A 20,557-nucleotide genomic window follows, 5' to 3' on the forward strand; every position below is an offset into this window, starting at 1 on the left:
GGTAAGACCCAGCCCAGGTCAGAATTCCTAAACATGGTGTTAAATTAACTACTGTTTAATTGACAGAGAAGGACTTGGAATTTCGATACTCAGTAGACCTCAGAGAGACTGAGTAATGGATAAGAAACTCAGTTGCTTTTCTCTCTGGGAACTCACAGGGAAAGTCAGATTAGATGGCAGGCAGTTTTTTGTAAGTCCCGCATTGGGTCTGTGTTGTGCTTTTAAGAAAAAAGGACAAGAAGCCAGACCAGTACAATGGAGTGTCCTTGTAGTATCACTCTAGTAGGCAGATGAATATTGTCTCCCTCATATACACGTACACTGTAATATCGAGATTACTAAGAAAACACATAGTGGCATTGCCAGAAGCCTAAACAGGAAACACATGGTTGGTTAGTGTTCTTGGTGGCCTTGTGGAAATGGTGATGTTTTCTAGGCAGTCAAGCTGATTTCTGATATTACCTCCTTCTCATTCCCACCCTTCTCCCCTACAGGGCTTTGGCTGAGCAGGAACCTGCTCTGCAGTTTAATGCCACAGTCGGGGTCAATGCCTTTGTTACCACTCATCTGTCCTTCCTGCCCAAGGGAGAACAGCGCCAAACCCACCCTGTGGCCTGTTCCTTCTGCCCTGAGTTCTCCCATCACAGTGAATTCTCATGTAACTTGGTAACTCAGCACTGCAGTGGAGAAGCCTGTTTCCTGGCAGAGTTGTTGGAGTTTGCAGAAGTTACTTTTGCTATTTATCATGAAGATACCAAGTCAGGTGAGCACCAAATGACTCACAATTAAAATTAAAAAGGGCTCTGTTTTGAATGGTATAGCACTTCCTAGGAGATACATGCTGAAGTGTTTAGGGGTGAGGAGTCATATTTGCAACTTACTTCTGAAGGGTATAGCAGAAATATGTAGAATACATAGTGTTTGAGAGAATGTAGAGAGAGATAAAGCAAATGTGTCAAGATGTTAGTGGGTGAATCTAAGTGAAGGGTATATAGGAGTTCATTGCAGTATTCTTTTAACTTTTCTGTATGTCTGAATTTTTCAAAATTTAAGTGTGTGCATACACATACTTAATGATTTAATTAAAATGATTTAGAAGGCATTCAAGTTTTGACTGGAGCAAGATGATCTCTAATGCATCTTCCAACACTGAAATTCACTGAGTGTAAGTGGAGGATTATATGGCTCTATTGTAATACAAGCCCTTTGGTCAGTAGACCACCAAATAATTTCTCTTTCTTTGTTTGATTTAACAGCCAGTGATATAACCAGTATCCGCTCATTCAAAGATTATCTGCTTGGAGTAGTAAAGATTCCAACAAAAGATCTGCTGATCAAGAGATCTGGTAGGGATCCTGGATTATCACTTTCTAATTCTACCCTTTCCCATTCACTTCCCTGCAAGAGATCTTCTTGTTTGGCTCTCTTGCAAGATATGCAAAAAAAAATAAAAAAATAAAAAACCCCTTAACATATGCTTCTGAATTCTCCCAAATACCTCAAAGGTTTTCCCAAAAACATTTTAAGTCCTTTCCTAATCATTTCAAAGGCCTTCTAATAAAGCAAAGAAGCTCAAAACATTGTACTGTCATCTTACTCCAGGAAAGATAATGATGATGATACTACTTATAATAAATATGGCAATACCCATTGCATTATATAGCACTTTGTAAAATATTTTCTCAGATCTTTTTTGAGCTTCATGGTAACTCTTACTGATGGGGATACAGGATTATCTTTTTCTTTTTTTTTTTTTGCGGTACACGGGCCTCTCACCACTGTGGCCTCTCGCGTTGCGGAGCACAGGCTCCGGACGCGCAGGCTCAGCGGTCATGGCTTACCGGCCCAGCCGCTCCGCGGCATGTGGGATCTTCCCGGACCAGGGATCAAACCCGTGTCCCCTGCATCGGCAGGCGGACTGTCAACGACTGCACCACCAGGGAGGTCCCGGGATTATCTTCATTTGACAGATGAGAAAACTTAGGCTTACAGAGGTTAAGTGATTTGTCAACCACACAGCCAGGTAGTAGAGTACTAGAAATCAAATCCAGATTTGCCCATTCTTTTTCACTATACCCTCCTCTCTCACTGAAGAAGGAATAAGGGTATGAGGTAAAGACCCAAAAGAAGGCACAACCACCAGGCAGTAGTCTGGAAATATTGGTCCCGTCCTACATTTTACTAGCTCAGTGACCTTGACCTCTCTGAGCCCCACTTACCTTATGGATGGAGACTGTTAATGCTGACAAGTCTACGAGGTAGGAATCAATGAAATAGGATATATAAAGTACCTGACACATAGTAGGCACTCAGTAAATGTTAGTTTTCCTTCTCTTGCCCATCTTCCTCCCTAGGATTGTATAATCTAGTTTCCAAAATTTTATCACACATCTCCCAAATTTAATTGTGAATTGAAGTTTGAGCAATACTCAATAAACAGGTACTATGTGCCTGCCAGAGAGAAGTCTCTACAACTTGATATAGGGTTCAAATCTCACTTCTGTCACTAACTGTTTGTGATCTAGAACAACTCACTTCATCTCTCAGATCCATAGTTTCCTCATCTCTAAAAATGGAAATAATAAGATCTTTGCAAGATTTTCGAAGCATTCAATGAAATTATACACGTGAAGATCTTTGCACAGGACTGGGCACATAGGACAACTCAGTTTCCTTCCTTCTGAAACTTACTACAGAGTTTGTCAGAGAATAGGCACCATCTGAGAAATCCCACCTTCACAAATTAAATTTAACCCCTTGGAAATAAACCTTTTAGACAGTTTGGAATGTATCATTGGTCTTTATATTCAGAGTTATTCTAGGGTGAACATTGTGTTTTGTTTCTTCCTGCCAGTAATCTCAATTACAGAATCACAGAGCAAGAGGAATAATCTAATCCACTTACATGCTGAAGTGGTGTGAAATTTTTTATGTATTTGTATTTGTACATTTTCCTGGGGATAACTTTCATTAGAGCCGAAGGGGTCTGTGACCAAATAATGTTAAGAAGCACTAGGTTGTGAGGAAATTAATACCCAAGTGATGAGAAATTACTAAAGCCAAAGCCATAGGTTCTTAGACCGACCAAGTCAAATGGAGTCATAGAGATCAACCTCCTCATTTCAGTGTCTTCATTTTATAAATGAAAACTTGGAAGGCCCAAAAAAATTAAATGCCTTTTCCAAAAATCATAACACCTAAATGGCCTTTGGCAAATTAATCTCAATAAGTCTGAATCTTCCCATCTATATTTTTTTTTTTTTTTTGTGGTACGCGGGCCTCTCACTGTTGTGGCCTCTCCCGTTGCGGAGCACAGGCTCCGGACACGCAGGCTCAGCGGCCATGGCTCACGGGCCCAGCCGCTCCGCGGCATGTGGGATCTTCCCGGACCAGGGCATGAACCCGCGTCCCTTGCATCGGCAGGCGGACTCTCAACCACTGCGCCACCAGGGAAGCCCCCATCTATAATTTTATTTAATACAAAACCTTTCTCAGAAAATTGCTGTGAATATTATACCAATCCACAATCTGTTTTACGTAATTATGAAATCCAAAAAGCTCAGAAAGTCAAAAGTTTTTAATTAACTCGTTAAGCAGCCAAACCTGACCTCAACTGACATGAGACTAGTCTTTATTTTCTGACTTAGGCCACTGCCTGATTATATAGCTTTATTGGAACACATTGTGCCCATTCATTTACATATTTTCTGTGTCCACTTTCTCACTACAACAACATAGCTGAATAGTTGCAACAGAGACCATATGGCCCAAAAGCCTAAAATACTTACTATCTGGCCTTTTACAGAATAAGTTTACCAACCCCTGACCTACATGACCACTGACTAGTACATAATATTCAGTTTATGTACCACAGTATCTTTCTAAAATCTGAAAATTTTTAAATTCAGAAACAAACCTGACCCTAAGTGTTCTAGATAAGATATTGTGAACCGGGACTTCCCTGGTGGCGCAGTGGTTAAGAATCCGCCTGCCAGTGCAGGGGACACGGGTTCAAGCCCTGGTCTGGGAAGATCCCACATGCTGCGGAGCAACTAAGCCTGCGAGCCACAACTACTGAGCCTGCGTGCCACAACTACTGAAGCCCGTGTGCCTAGAGCCTGTGCTCCACAACAAGAGAAGCCACTGCAATGAGAAGCCCATGTACACCAACGAAGAGTAGCCCCCAGTCACCGCAACTAGAGAAAGCCCACATGCAGCAAGAAAGACCCAATGCAGCCAAAAATAAATAAATAAATAAATAAAATTTAAAGGAAAAAAAAAAAAGATATTGTGAACCTATAATAGATGGTGTGTAGACTTTAAAGCCAGCTAGGCCTGGGTTCAAATCCTGGCTCTACTACCTGGTAGCTATAATGACTTAGGCAGGTCTCTTCCATTTCCTCATCTGCAAATTAGGGATTATTATCCCATTTAATCCTCAGAACTTCACAGGGTTATTAAGAGAATTAAATGAAGTAATATATATAAAGCATAAGAGAATTTCTGACACATAATAGATGCTCAGTAACAAGTAGCTAATATTTTAAATTGTTATTTTGAAATCTAGTGCCTGGTCCTTGGTATGTGTTCACTAAGTGGCAATTCCCTTGGTGAAAGACCCGGGGCTAGACCCCAGATCTCCTGACCTTGTCCCATGCCTTCTCCATTGTACTCATAGTACCATAATAATATTTCACATTTTTTATTTTCTTTCAAAGCTCTTCCAAAATCATTATCTCATTTGACAATTATAATAAGGTTGTCTGGTAGGCAAGATCAGCACTATTTTTCCCATTTGTCAGGTAAGGAAATAGAACTGAGAGAAATTAATGGCTTACCCAGACTGAACCACTAGTTTCGGGCTGAGCCAAGAAGAAAATGCAGGTCTTCCAGCTCCAAGCTTTTGTTCTTCCACCTGATCTCATTGTCTTTCAGTGGTCAGATGAAACAAACTTCAATGCACTGTGGGTATATGTTTTCTCTTCTGTCTTGGGCCAGGGTGATAGTGGCTATGGGGTGGAAAGTGGCTAAGTCTTTTTACTTTTAAAACAATAATTGAAGAATCTTCCTTTTCTTTCATAAGGGATCACAGGATGGTATCCTATCATTTTACCAGAAGAGGGGGCCCTGCCTCACGGCTTGGAGCTCATGCAGAAGATTGTGGGTGGTCTGGAGCTTTCCATTTCCTTCACCCATCCTGGAGACAGAGAGCGGGTGTTGGAAGCTGCTGAGCTATTGGGCTGGAGCTTTGAGAATAATCTGAAGGATTTTGTCAAGATGGATGAAGAGGAGCCAGCCAGTGTTACCATCTCCACCCCGAGGCTCTGGCTGCCTATCCATTGCGTGCTGCTTGCTGGCCAGAAGCACATTCATAAGAATACATATTGCTACCTCCGCTACAAGCTGTACGATCATGAAGGCTTTTGGACCCCTCTCAAGAAGCCTAAGGAATCTGCAAACAAAAAGCAGGTCATGGTTACTTTCAAGGCATCCAAAAGAGCAGAAGTCTCTAGGAGCCCATCACTGCTTTGGTACTTCAGAGAGGAAAGGTTAGAGATCCAAGTTTGGCGGGCTTATGGCAATGACAGTGTGGAGAGGCCCCATCAGACAGACAGCTGGATTGGCTCAGCCTATGTGGACCTGGCCAGACTTGGGGAGAGGTCAGCAAGGACACTAACTGTCAGTGGTAAGTGAGGAACCAGCCTTAGCACTTGTGGTTTGAGCAACTGCTGCTCCATGACAAGCACTGTGTGAGACACCCTCTCAGACATTATTTTATTTGATCCTCCCAGCAATCCTGTGAGGTAGGTATGAAACCTGTTTTTCAGTCATGAAAATGGAGGCTCAGGTAGGTTGGGTAACTGCCCAGGGTCACATGTTAGTAAGTGTTCTTTCCATTATTGCATGTTGAAAGATTAATAGTAATTTAGTAATACTTCTTAAAACTACAGAGATTTCAGAAAGAGGTTTGCTGGATGCTTTAAGAAGGGCATTATCTAATGACAGTATACCTTAGTGGAGTCTAAGGTATACTGTCTGAGATCTAAGAACTGGTGCTGAACTTTGTAGCCTTAGACTACATCCAAATTCATAAGGTTGTTGCACCTAACATAGTGTCTAGAACATTGTAAGCCCTCAGTTAATACATGTAAAATAAAAATGAGTGAATTTAGGAGACTACCTTTAACCACCTGTATAAGAGCCTATATTATAATCTAGAATGTTGGTTTTAAAATACACTGAAAAGCATACCTGCTAATGAGATTAGGATATCCTCTCTCTCTGGTCAGCACATCTTGGAATCATAAAATCTACATGGTAATAAACTGGTTTGAAAGGAGGAAGGTTACATTTTGCAGTGGCACTATGGGTGCTTTTCTTTCAAACATTTGTTCAGTGTTTGCTACATGTACTTGGCCCTGGGAGTTCAAAGATGAGTCAGAAATAGTTAATGAGCTTATAGTCTAATGGGAGAGTAGAGTAGTAAACAATTACAGCGAAGTATAAGAACTGTGAAAAAGGTATTCTCAGTGGCACTGTGGGAGCACAAGGACACAACATCTCTTTGGTTCAAGGACAGCATCCCAGTGGAAGTGATGATGCTTGACCTGAGTTACAGAGGATTTAGGAGTAAGTCACGAAAAGGAGGAAAGAAGGGTTTTCTAAACGGAAACAGCGTGGGTGAAGGCACAGAGGCAGGAAGCAGTTTGATACGTTTTAGGTGCCATGAGTAATTTGGTACTGCTGGATCACAGGATATATAGGTTGGGAAATGATGGGAGATGAAGCTAGACAGCTGGGCAGGAGTACTATGTTGAAGGCCTCTTCTAAGCAGGAGAGTTTAGACTTTTTCGTGAGAGCTATGGAAAGCTATTTTAACGGCTTCTGAAGAGAAGAGTGACACAGCTTTGCTTTCTAGATAGATAAGGCTGGCAACTATAGTACAGATTGGATTGGAGACGGCCAGACTAGACTCTTTACAAACGTCATATTTATTCGTCTTAACGTTCCTGTAAGGTTAGTTATTGCCCCCACTATACGGTTGAAGAAACTGAGTCACAACCCTATTTTAGCTCTGTTAGCCTTGTGCTCTGACCCTGTTGTTGAGCAGGTGGCCCAAGCTAAAGAAGGAGAACTGAGCAGCTGGGTGATCATCCCAGATTCTCTGGTTCTCTCTGGACCCAGCAGGTATAATTCTGGCTCTGTTGAGCACCTCATCAAATGCCGTGTGCCCTATTTTATCTGGGCTGGCCTAGAATCACTTCAAAGAGACTACAGAAAAAGTCCCCGAAGTGTGGAAGGCTCACTTGAACTAAAGTTCTTAAAGACAGGCTTTTAACTTCACTCTGCTGGAGCAAGTAGGTTTGGGAAACTGAATATAGATTTAGGGATCAGAACTCAAACACAAATACCTCTTTTTATTGAGGGATACCAAAGGCAGTATTCAACTTTTCAGATTGTCCATTCCCTCTTACTTTTCCACTCCCACCAGCTTTTTATCCTCTTGCCTTGAAATCAGACCTCTCACTACTTTCCATTGTTGCAGGTAGTGATGGGGTAGGGGGAGGCAGTAAAAACTCTCACAGTGTGTGTTAACTTCACAGTTTCTTTGCAAATTGGTATATTAGGGCCTGTAGCCCTGCCAAAGGAGAGAGGGCCACAAGCACCCTCAGAGAGCATCTCTAGGTTTAGAGAGTGTCCCTGCTTGCCTAGGCTTATCCTCCTTCATCCTCTTGCAGGTGTGTATCCTCTATTTGGACGAAATGCTTCCAACCTCTCAGGAGCTGCCTTGAGAGTTCATGTGGTTCTCTCCTCTCTTTCTTCACACCCTGGGCCCACTAATGAGCTGGACTCCATGGACTGCAGCAGCCCCAGTGAGTCTGAGCAGCTCCCCAGAGGAAATGATGAGCTCCAGCTCTCTCCACCACATGACCACCAGAAGTCTCCGGCCTCCACCCAGGTCCCCTGCAGCAGCACCACAGCTGAAGTCTGCCTGGCCCAGGAGGGCCCTACTGCACTGGATGGAACTTTTGCAGTCAGTATCCTGGTAGAAAGAGCAATGCACTTGAGCTTGAAAGGTATGTTCTGCTCCCTTATCCATAAACAGGTATCTGACTCCACAGGCTATGGTCCTGTCTTCACAAATCTTTCTAATCATGACAGGGTCTGGAAGAATTGTTAATCATCTTAATCATAATTATATATCTCAAGCCTAAAGGTTTAAGCCAAGTGAAAGCCTTTCTGAGGTCCTAAGTGGGCCTTGTCAGTTATCCTAATTTTGCATATCATAAATTCCCCAGTCCAGAAACCTGAGTATCAGCTTAGATACTTCTCTTTTCCTTCTCCACCATCAAATCATCAGATCTATTAAAATTGCTGTATCTCTTAAATTTCTCTTAGATCTCTACCTTCTTCTCCATTCCTTCCAACTCAGGCCCTCTTCATTATGTACCTAGGGCCAAAGGTTCTTAGCATTGGATCCATAAGCCCACAAGGGTAGGTGAACTTGGATAGGAAAATAATTACATTTTTTTTTTTTTTTTTTTTGCGGTACGCGGGCCTCTCACTGTTGTGGTCTCTCCCATTGTAGAGCACAGGCTCTGGATGCGCAGGCTCATCGGCCATGGCTCACGGGCCCAGCTGCTCCGCGGCATGTGGGATCCTCCCAGACCGGGGCACGAACTCGTGTCCCCTGCATCGGCAGGCGGACTCTCAATCACTGCGCCACCAGGGAATCCCATACATCTTTATTTTTATTAATCTCTAACTAAAATTGAACATTTCCTCCAGTTGTGAGTGTAGGCAATAGACCCTAGTAATATTAACAGTACCTGTGATGTTGTCAACAATAGAAATCACAGGTATTTTCATATCACATTTTAGTTACTGCACATATCTTGGAATATCATCTATACCTGTCATTACTTCAAAATTACAGTAGTTATTAAACCTACAGTTAGATCTTGTTATGCATTAATAAAACTATAGTGATTACTATGTCACTTTTTTAATGTCTTGATAACTTACGCCAATATAATTTCATTTCTTTGTAATCTTATGTATTTTACAATTAGCATTAAAAATATATATATGGGCTTCCCTAGTGGCGCAGTGGTTGAGAGTCTGCCTGCCGATGCAGGGGACATGGGTTCGTGCCCCAGTCCGGGAAGATCCCACATGCCACAGAGTGGCTGGGCCTGTGAGCCATGGCTGCTGAGCCTGTGCATCTGGAGCCTGTGCTCCGCAATGGGAGAGGCCACAACAGTGAGAGGCCCGCGTACAGCGAAAAAAAAAAAATATATATATATATATATATATCTATATTAGAAGAGGCCCATAGACTTCACCAGACAGCCAAAGTAGTCCATGGCACAAGGAACCCCTGCCCTACTTTTTATTCAGCCTTGTAATCTCTCCTAAAATTTTCCCTTTTGCCATCACCCTTCTCTTTTGCCTGCTTAATTCCCACTCCTCTCTCAAGACTCAGCTCAAACATCACCATTTACCAGAGTTTCTCTGACATAAAGGCTGCCTCCTGTTTGCTCTCCTAGCACTTTTGCCCTTTTTATCATAACAAATGTCACATGTACTAACATTGTTTGCATGATTTTCTTCTCCACTAGGTAGGGACTGCTTAAGAACAAAAACCTTATCTCATTCATTTATTCATTCATTATTCATTCATTCAGCAACAAAACTTATGTCATATTTGCTATATGTGAGCACTGTCCATGGTGCTGGGGATAAAGCAATGAACAAAACAGACAAAATAGTGCCCTTGTGGAGCTTACATTCTAGTAAGAATGTATTCAGCCCTGTATTTCCAGTAAGTTGTGTGTGTTTGTGACTTTGAGCAAGTTACTGTCTCTCTGTGTCTTGAATTTCTCATCTGTAAACGGCTGTGATTAACAGTTCTGAGGTGTGTGATGGTTCTGAGAGCCAGAAAACCATAGCCTTATGAGTCCAGAAGGTTTAAATATACATCTTCTGGTTTGGCCTCCCTACTCGGTTCCTGTCAATTCTGTGTTGCCTCAGTTTTTCTGTGTATCCTTATTGCTTTGGAACAGAAACAGAATTCATGCTCCTAGTAACTGTTGTCTGTCTTTCATTTCTATTTCTCCATATACACACTACAAACAGACATTACTTCCAGGATTATAAGCTTCTACAAAGACTCTGAGGTTCTCATCCTTCTCATAACCTTTGTGTGTCAGAGACCCTGAAACATTCTATCTCAGGACAAAGTCTTCTCCACATAGTCTTGCTGTGCTGTATTAGAGATACTGAGGTCCATACTGTATAAGTCACAAAGTTGGGAAACAGTTTTTGCTTTTTTACTGCCCTACCAAAGCAGCCCATTTGTGACAAGTCTGATTTGTAAAAACTGAATTTTTTAAAAAGAGAAAAATCAATACATGAATGAATTTAAGGAAAGCACAAAAAAAGCTTTGATTTTTTGCAAAAACTGTTTTGGTTTTTTGTTTTTGCATTGAAAATAAAATTTAACGTGCAAAAATATGGTTATGTTCCATTTTAGGGGTTGCCCCCATATTGCAAAAAGCAAATATACTTGTAACTTCTCAATTAGACAGAGTTACATTCTTTAAATACAGCTTGACAATTGACAATAGTTCATTGAGCATCTCCTTGTGCCAAATTTTATTCTCTTTTTTGTACATTAATTATCTCATTTAATCCTTACCACAGTGTGGTTTTTTTATGAACAGATTACAGTACATACCCATTTTATGAGTGAGGAAACTGAAGCTCAGAAAGGTAAAATGACTTGAGTTACACAGTTAATAAGCTCTACAGAGCTGCAATTTGAATCCAGCTATGTCTGGACCTAAAACCCATGCTCTTTCCTCTATACCATCCTGACTCTTAGGTATGAGATAAACCGTGTTTACCAGTTGGTCCTGTTTACTCTCTGTATTTAAAAGGGTGCTTATGTACTATACACCCAGTCCTGTGCTTATATTGCAAGAATGGTGGTTCAGTTCATCAGGTAGTAAATCTGTGCCAGGCCAGTGCCAGGTACAGAAAGTGCAGAGCAAATGACACATGGTTTCTGTCCTCCAAGAGCTGATAACCCAGATAAGGGGATTAGCAGCTACATGATTATTGATGTATAAAGGAGAATGCTTTAAGGACCAGAAGGATAGGTAATACAATATCTAGTGTGTAGACATGCAGATGGCCAAGAAGCACATGAAAAGCTGCTCAGCATCACTAATTATTAGAGAAATGCAAGTCAAAACTACAATGAGGTATCATCTCACACCAGTTAGAATGGGCATCATCAGAAAATCTACAAACAAGAAATGCTGGAGAGGATGTGAAGAAAAGGGAACCCTCTTGCACTGTTGGTGGGAATGTAAATTGATACAGCCACTATGGAGAACAGTATGGAGGTTCCTTAAAAAGCTAAAAATAGAATTACCATATGACCCAGCAATCCCACTACTGGGCATATACCCAGAGAAAACCATAATTCAAAAAGACACATGCACCCCAATGTTCATTGCAGCACTATTTACAATAGCCAGGTCATGGAATCAAACTAAATGCCCATTGACAGATGAATGGATAAAGAAGATGTGGTACATATATACCATGGAATATTACTTAGCCATAAAAAGGAACAAAATTGGGTAATTTGTAGAGACGTGGATGGACCTAGAGACTGTCATACAGAGTGAAGTAAGCCAGAAGGAGAAAAACAAATATCGTATATTAGCGCATGTATACAGAACCTAGAAAAATGGTACAGATGAACCGGTTTGCAGGGCAGAAATAGAGACACAGATGTAGAGAACAAACATATGGACACCAAGCGGGGAAAGTGGTGGGGGGATGGTGGTGGTGGGATGAATTGGGCGATTGGGATTGACATGTATACACTAATATGTATAAAATAGATAACTAATAAGAACCTGCTGTATAAAAAATAAATAAAATTCAAAAAAAAGCACAAAAATTACATATCTAGTGTCTAGAGAGTTTAGAAACAGAGAAATCAGACATGTCTAAGAAATCAGAACTTTTTAGAATGAATATGATTTCAGAAAGGTGGGAATGAAATTCTAGGTGGTTATCTCAACTTGAACGAAGATACTGAAGTGGGAAAGTGTGTGTTCTAGGCCTACTTGGAGCAAACATGGGGAATTGTGGTGGCAGTTGATCCTCTTTGGCTGAAGTTCTTGGTCATTACAAGGGATCTATAGAGAATCATGAAGATATAAATAAGAAAATTGCTGAACTGCAGCAAGGGCTCAACTAAGACTAATTGACATGATTTTAGAGTGGCAGTGGACATACTGGTGGCACAATGCTGACTTTTTCCAGCAGTGCTTGGCTTCCTTTCCCTTCCAATTGTAACATATGGCAAGCCATTCCCTAGGCCTTTGCTCATGCACCTTTCTTAGCCAGGATTCCTTTCTCCCTTCCCCAGTTACCAAATTCTCCCCAACATCCTGCTCTTCCTCTTAGGCACCCTGTTCCAGCCACACTGGCCTCTTTGCTTTTTCTTAAGTGTATAGGCAGACTCCTGCTTGGGGCCTTTGAATCTGGTGTTCTCTCTGTGCCTGGAATATTCTTCACTCCTGGCCTGTCTTTACTGAAATCACCAGCTCAGCAAGACCTTCCTTGGTCACCCATCTAAAATTACAGCCTTTCTCCAATAATACCTGTCCCTCTTTCCTGCTTTATTTTTTTCCTATGGCCTTTAAATAGTGTATTTTGTTTATTTTCTGTCTTTCTAGAAAAAGAAAAGTCCTACAGAGACAGAAAGGTTTTGTTTTATTTACTGCTAAATCCCCAACACCTAGAACTGTGTCTGACACATAATAAGCAGTAAATATCTGTTAAATGAGGAAGCAGATGAATATGAGACCTTGCTCAAATGCCCTTTTTCTCCTTTTAATACGTTCTCTGATTTTATGCTTTGCTTCTACTGCAGGAAAGTTGCTTATGTGGAAATTTAGCAGAGGAGAAGTTACAGGGATTAATGGATTCATTCAACAAATAGTTATTAAGCTTCCACTGTGTCTAATACAGGGTATAGGATCATGTCCTCTTACACAGAAGGTTTTTGTCACCTTTTCTCTATTCTCACTGCTTCCTTGCTTGTTCAGCCTTCAGAAACTTGGACTAATGGGGTAGCCCTTTCAATGATTGCTGCGGATAATATTCTCTTTCAGTATCTTTTTCATTATACTACTGAGGTTATACTTATTACTTTGTACTGAAAATGTTTCTTAATGTGTCTCTCCACTAGGCTGCCTGTTCCTTGGGGACAGGGACTGTGAGTTTATTTCTGTATCTCAACACCTGGGTCTTCCTGATGCAACTAAGCAAGCATAATGTCTTCTTGTTTGTGAATATGATGCTCAACACCTCTCATATTTCTGGTATGAGTTACAAATCTGTAAATCACTTGTTATTTGGCCTCTTTCCATTTAGCCAGGGTAGATCAAGCTTCAGAGTGGACACTTTCAGAGGTCTCTTGTCTCCCAAGTCCTACCCTTGCAGTGATAGGCCCATATAGTCCTTTGCCCTGCAAATATTTATGCTTTAGTCAGACCCTGTGCTGGGCCCTGAGTGTACAGACCTGCCCATCATCTCTCTGAAATTGCCTTCCAAATGATGATATAATAGAAAGACTTCTGGAATGGGAGTCAGAAGACTGACTTCTGGCGCTAGCTAAGCCATTAACTTGCTTAGTGACTTTGGGCAAACCCAGTTCTCTTTTCCTCAGCTGTGAAATGTGATGGTCATATAAGATCATCTCTAAGATTCTCTTCACCTCTCATCTTCTAAGAATATGGAGCTGAGGGCAGCATATCCCACACTCTGTGAGTCAGCTATAAATGGCCAAACTTCTGTGAAAACCATGTAGATGCTTCCTTAATATCCACGTTGGCTGTCCTCCTGCCTTCAACAGTGTTCTCTGTGTGTCTGTCCCTCTCATGCCTTAGAAGCTTCTTGCTTGAGGAAGGAAACGAATGATTCCTAGTGCAAAGCTGCATGCAGAGGATTCACTAACAGCCCTGAATTATGCCTTAAACCTGAGGCAGCATAGTCCCCACTGTGGTCCTGGTTCTGAAATACAAGAGTTTCTTGGATACTTTTGTTAGAAAAAGCTCTAAGGAACCTTCAAGAACCAGCTTCAGTACTTATAAGACTTGTGTACTTATACTCAACATGACCGGTATCTCTAGCCCTGTCTTACAAATGAGGCAATCAAGGAACAGAAAGGTAAAGTGATTTGAGGTACTCTAAATTATACTCAGTGAAAATCAAAACCATCTTCAGTATCATCATCCTTTAGAGGCTCTCTTTCAACTACCCAGGCAGGGTTATGGGTCCTTCTCTGTTCCCACAGTCCCCTGTGCTTTTGGCATAGTCTTTATCTTATTGTATTATAATTATCTGTGTGTCTGCCTGCAGGTCAAGAATCAGATCTGACTCATCTGTGCAGGTGTGCCACAGAGCAGCTGTCAATTAATGTTAGCTTAACAAAACTGAACTAGGTTTTTATTAACATAAAAATTTGGGCATTGCTTGAGGGAAAGTTTCCATCTGTTCACTCCAGGCCAGAGGGAGAGCTTTTCTCTTAACCAGGTAGAATTAATTAGAAGTATTGCAGTGGAATATCCCTGGAATAGGAGTTAGGAAACCTGGCTGGATCTTCCAAATGCTAGTTTACCAGATGTGTGACGAGCAAGCCACTTTACCCCTCTGTTCCTTGGTTGCCTTATTTGTAAAATAGAGATAGATACACACATCTTGTGTGATTATCAGGGATGTCATCAGCACAAGTTTAGTACTGATAAGAAAACTGTAAGCTGTAAAGTGTTAAAAATAAGGGGTTGTTATTTTAATCTCATTGAAGCAATCGTACCATTTTTTGATGCATAAAACTACTACTTTTCATACTTATGTAAAACATAGGAAATCCAGTGAAAACTCTTAAAATGGTAAAGCTGGTTCATCTCAAGTCCTCTTAACTGCTCTCAATGTGTGTCCCAACCCAGTAGGAAGTATAGCAATTTTCATCTCGGCTGCCTCCAAAAGTATATCAGAACTTGACCTTTTCCAGGAAGGTAAACAGGCCCAGCTAAATTTCCAACCACAAGGGGAGAGCCAGGGAAACCTGATAGACCCAAGCAGATTTCTTTATCACCTGCCTCTTTGGCTGAAAGGAGTATTTCTGTTCAAGACTGAATAAGGACACTTTTTTTCCAAAGTAAAAATAGTACTTCTCTTTCAAGGACTTTAGCAAATAGCAGCCTCAAAAATAACAAACCTTAAAAGGTGGGGTTGAGGTATGAGAGAGATCTGAGCAGTATTGGTGTATATCTAGAATCATAGAATTTTATCGTAGGAAGTAATGTGAGAGCACATGTTTCTGATGAAGAAACTTGATGCCCAGAGAGCCAGAATGAAGTACCCAATATGTCACAGTAAATCAGTGGCAGGGTACACCAGAACCGAGGGGTCCTATCTCAGAACTACAGTTGGTCCTCTCTGCTGATTTCTCTCAGAGCTTTCCTGAGCAGATGCTGCTGTCCTCTGCTGGCGCACACGGCATGCACACAAGGCAGCTTCTCTCTCTTCTCCAACCCTGGCAGTCATCTGTAGACAAAGGGCAGCAGGGAGTCTGCAAACCTTTAATAAGGGCCGTGGGCCTACTTTGTGCATTAGTTTAGTGAGGGAAACACAGACACACACAGATATTGTAGAATACTATGGAAGCTGTCAGTACAGAGGCAGATTATCTCTCCCTAGCTGTGAGGATTTATGAGGATTCTGTTGGAAGAAATCAGTTGAGAAGCTTGAGACCTATTAATACTAAGGAAAATGGGAGACAGAGAGAGAGAAGTGAGATTGAGAGAGAGATGGAAGCTGTGTCAGGGAGAGTACAGTTACAGGAAACAACTCCCTCCAGCCATTTTATTTACCTATTTTTATATATTTATTTATTTATGGCTGTGTTCGGTGTTCATTGCTGCGCGCAGGCTTTCTCTCATTGCGGCAAGCAGGGGCTATTCTTCGTTGCGGTGTGCGGGCTTCTCATTGCAGTGGCTTCTTTTGTTGTGGAGCACAGGCTCTAGGCGCGCGGGCTTCAGTAGTTGTGGCACATGGGCTCAGTAGTTGGGGCTCACGGGCTCTAGAGCGCAGGCTCAGTAGTTGTGGTGCACGGGCTTAGTTGCTCTGCGGCATGTGGGATCCTCCCAGACCAGGGCTTGAGCCCATGTCCCCTGCATTGGCAGTCAGATTCTTAACTACTGCGCCACCAGGGAAGTCCCACTCCAGCCATTTTAAACAGAGAGGAGTTTAATATAGATTATTAAGGTACTTCAAGTTATTGGAAGGGCTCAGGGAGTGGGCTCTAGTATAAGCTTTCAGGAGAGAACCAGTAGATCTTTTAAATTTGAAATACAGTGCCAACACTGCAGCCCAGTGATCGGAAACTCTCATCAGCACTATTGACATGGGGCCTCTGGAGCCTCAGGGACCAAACCCTGGAGCAGAAAACTCAGTGTCATCCTTGCTAGTAGTAAAAGCAAAAGGGAAAGGAACATGTCCTCTGCCTCACGTCTGCCTTCCAGATCTGTTGTAATGGCATATAACAGATAGAGACCAATTTGTATCCATACTCTAGCACAAAAGAGTCTGTGACCCTTTCAATCTCTACAATAAAGGAATACAATACAGTAAAAGTTAGTGGGGGTGGGTGCTGAGCAAGTCAGTCCATGTAATACTGTTGAGTTTCACAAAAATAAAACTTTTTTAAGAAGATAGCTCACTAGATAAAGGTACCATTAGTGCTATTCTGTACATTTTACATTAATAACCACGGGTGCTATATTATTGATTTCCATTAACTATTCTTTGCTTACTACCATTTTATTAGAATCATTTTTTCCTGCTCTTTCAAGAATATGCTTGTAAACTGGTTTTGCCAGGTTGTAGCCAGTAGTTTTTTGTTTTATTTTGTTCCTCCTGTAGTTCTGTGTATCTTAGTGTTTCTCTGCCTGCTGGTTAAGCCTTTCTCTGGGTCCTGCTTTGTTGGCAGCTCTTGCACACACCTCAGCTCCCTCCTGCCTGGAAGCCACTACCAGCTCTCACTTCTAAGGCTAGCATTCCTCTTCCTCCTCTTCAGTTCTCTTTCCCAAGGCCTCCTTGCAAAATCTCCACTCCTTTGTCTCTGTTCATCACCCATTTTCTTTCTTTATTAATTATCCCCAGTAAGAGGGACTAAAAAGTAATGCCATCTGGTCTGGTTGTTAGAAGTCACGATATTAAATAACATGACGTAAATTTTTTACCAAGATTTGGGGGGAAAATATCATTTTTAGTTTAAACAAATAGGGCTATAGTAAGGAAGATAATGTAAAATCCTCATGAAATTTTAGATAAAATACAAGCCTGTTAATAGATGTCATGTGTGTTGCTCTTTCAAGGCAACAAGAACCCCAATGCTCCAGATTTTAGTATTTACTTGTCTCTAAAAGTTGTTACTTTGGTGGGAAAATTTGAAAAGAATTGGTCTACTCTAATGCAAATTAGAGAACAGACTTGTGGTTGCCAAGGGGAAGGGGGGTGGGGGAGGGAAGGACTAGGAATGTGGGATTAGCAGATGTAAACTATTATATGTAGGATGGATAAACAAAGTTCTACTGTAGAGCACAGGGGACCATATTCAATATCCTGTGATAAACCATCATGGAAAAAATATTTTTTAAAATGTCTGTGCGTATAACTGAGTCACTTTGCTATACAGCAGAGATTCCCACAACACTGTAAATCAGCTATACTTTAATAAAAAATAAAACAAAAAAATTTTTTAAAAAGCACTTAATAAAACTACAAAAAAAAATTGTTCTACTGTAATGGAAATTCTTTTGGTTGAGGAAAACATAGCAAAGCAAAATTGCAGGCACTTCTGTTTCCCTAAAGAATGTTGAAGTTGGAGAGATCTAATGATGGGGGTATAACGTTCAGAGATTCTGCCTAGAGAGTCAAGAGAGGCTTCTCAGAGTAGAAGGTACTAGAGTCTGTCTTGCGTTACGCGGGCCTCTCACTGTTGTGGCCTCTCCTGTTGCAGAGCACAGGCTCTGGACGCGCAGGCTCAGTGGCCATGGCTCACGAGCCCAGCCGCACCGCGGCACGTGGGATCTTCCTGTACCGGGGCACGAACCCGTGTCCCCTGCCTCGGCAGGTGGACTCTCAACCACTGCGCCACCAGGGAAGCCCTAGAGTCTGTCTTTTAAAGGCTACTTATTAAATGTTACACTGCTTGTGGAAAGGAGTAAAATCAGCATTCCTGAGTATAAATGTGTTCATCGGATTTTCTGTCCACAGGGACAGCCTGGGGTCTTTGGAAGAGTAGTTACTGAAAGGAGCAATCAGAGAAGGAGCAGGGTGGAGCCTCAAAGATTAACTTCATCAGGCTTCCCTGGTGGCGCAGTGGTTGGAAGTCCGCCTGCTGATGCAGGGGACACGGGTTCGTGCCCCGGTCTGGGAAGATCCCACATGCCGCGGAGCGGCTGGGCGCGTGAGCCATGGCCACTAAGCCTGCGCGTCCCAAGCCTGTGCTCCGCAACGGGAGAGGCCACAGCAGTGAGAAGGCCGCGTACTGCAAAAAAAAAAAAATAGAAGATTAACTTCACCTACAAAATAAAGTGGGAGTATGCATTTGGGGAAGCCTTGAGCTAGTCAGGTAGAAAGGAGACAAACCATTTAGAGTCCACATACAGAATTTGTTCCTCTGGATCACGTAAATAATATTTAAGACATACTTATTTTCTCTTTCCTTCGTCTGTAATCCTGAGTCATATCATTTTAGAGCTGAAAGGGATCTTATGGAATGTATAGAGTCTACTACATTATGTAGAGTCTATGTTATTCATCACTGTCAAAAAGAACTTTGTACTGTGATAGAAATGTTCTATATTTTTACTGTCCAGTATGGTAGCCACTAGCCACATGTAGCTATTGAGTGCTTGAAATATAGCTAGTGTAACTAAGAAACAGAATTTTTAATCTTATTTAATTTTCACTAATTTTAAAGTAAAATAGCCACCTGTGATTAGTGGTTATCTTGTTGGACAGCTGAGTTAGACTATCTAGTATTGTCATCCGTCTTCATTTTACATTGTTTTAAGAGAAAATAAATGACTGAGTCTCCCACATTGGAAACCTGATCTTGTAAAATTAGCATCAGCACAGTACTCAGTGTTTTACGTTCATTTAACTCTAGTGGAGGCAATACAGGCAGTGGCTGAGAGCTTGGACTCTAGAGCCAGAATGCTTGAATTTGACTCTCAGTTTACCGTTTAGTAAATGTGTGACCACTTAATAAGTGTTTGATCTCTCTGTACCCCAGTTTTTTCATCTATATAATGGGAATAATAATAATATCTTCCTCATAGGTTTGTTGTAATGATTAAATGAGTTAATACATGTATAGTTCTTAGAATAGTGCCTGGCACATAGTAAGTGTTATATAAGTGTTACCTACTATTATTATTTATTTTTAATCTACAACATCTGAGGAGGTGTATCATATGCCCCATTTGAGGAAGTGGTGGCCTAGATAGGCCTTGCCCAAGGTTACACAGAATGTGTATGGCAGAGCTAATCATTGATCATCTGACTTGTAAGTCCAGGCTCTTTGCAGTTCTGTCTTTTGCCTCTTAATCCAATATTTTCCATCATCCCACAGAGTACAAGGAGATGGAAGAAGTTGTTTCTTGCTGGGTAGTATTTATAAACTGAACCTTGAAATGACAGTTTCAGTAGCAGAAACATTTCAGACACAGGGAATAGCTCAAAGAAAGACCCAAAGGTAGGAGAGAGCTAAGAATGGTTCTTCTTGTACTTGTATAATGAGAGGCTTCCAACACATTCTTTTTGGTACCCTAAAGTGTAGTCACTCCACTCTTTTCTATTTCAGGGAGCCCCTTGACACAGAGGAAAGTATCAATACCCAGTTGTTGTGTATCCTTCACAGCAGCTGATGAGCCATCTCCTATCTACACCCCAGTGGTTGAAAACACAGATTCCCCCATCTGGAATTTTCAACAGCAATCAAGGTTTGTATTTTATGATGTTCTATCAGCCTTCCAAAATCTGCTTTTTGTTCCAAGAGACAAATTCAGAGTGAGGAATGTAACAGACACGACAATATTGAGCAGAGTTGGAGAATGCTTTCCTTATCAAACAGTTATTTAATCCTAGTGCTTATGAATTCACAGCTAGTGGTGGTTTAAAGGTTTAGTTGTGGTGGGTTTTAACTCTGCTCAGTACAACTCAAAAATTATTCAGTGAAGACCTCTTATATGCTCTGCTCTGTTCTGGACAGTGGGAATTAAAGGTAATCGATTAAGACAGTCCCTGAAGACCCCTCAGCTAAGTGTGGAAGAATGTATGCAAGCTATCTAGGTGAAGAAGGCAGAGAGGACTGATCTCAGGAAAGGCTGTGGATTATACATTCTTGGAAAAGATTTCTGGTGCAGTGGAAAGAACCAGGGCTTGGAACTAGAGA

General features: G+C 41.5%; 1 protein-coding gene across 1 annotated transcript in view; it reads left to right on the top strand.

Annotated features, from left to right (window-relative positions):
* The window catches only part of C2CD3 (C2 domain containing 3 centriole elongation regulator), a 127,690-nt gene that overhangs the window by 70,196 nt on the left and 36,937 nt on the right, over positions 1-20,557 (top strand). Inside the window, exons 21-25 of the mRNA XM_065881898.1 lie at positions 495-763; positions 1,257-1,346; positions 5,084-5,686; positions 7,740-8,078; positions 19,967-20,105. Coding sequence (XP_065737970.1) covers positions 495-763; positions 1,257-1,346; positions 5,084-5,686; positions 7,740-8,078; positions 19,967-20,105 — 1,440 coding nt within the window. The remainder of the gene's footprint in view (positions 1-494; positions 764-1,256; positions 1,347-5,083; positions 5,687-7,739; positions 8,079-19,966; positions 20,106-20,557) is intronic.

This window comes from Phocoena phocoena, chromosome 8 (assembly GCF_963924675.1).
Source record: "Phocoena phocoena chromosome 8, mPhoPho1.1, whole genome shotgun sequence".
Lineage (NCBI taxonomy): Eukaryota > Metazoa > Chordata > Mammalia > Artiodactyla > Phocoenidae > Phocoena > Phocoena phocoena.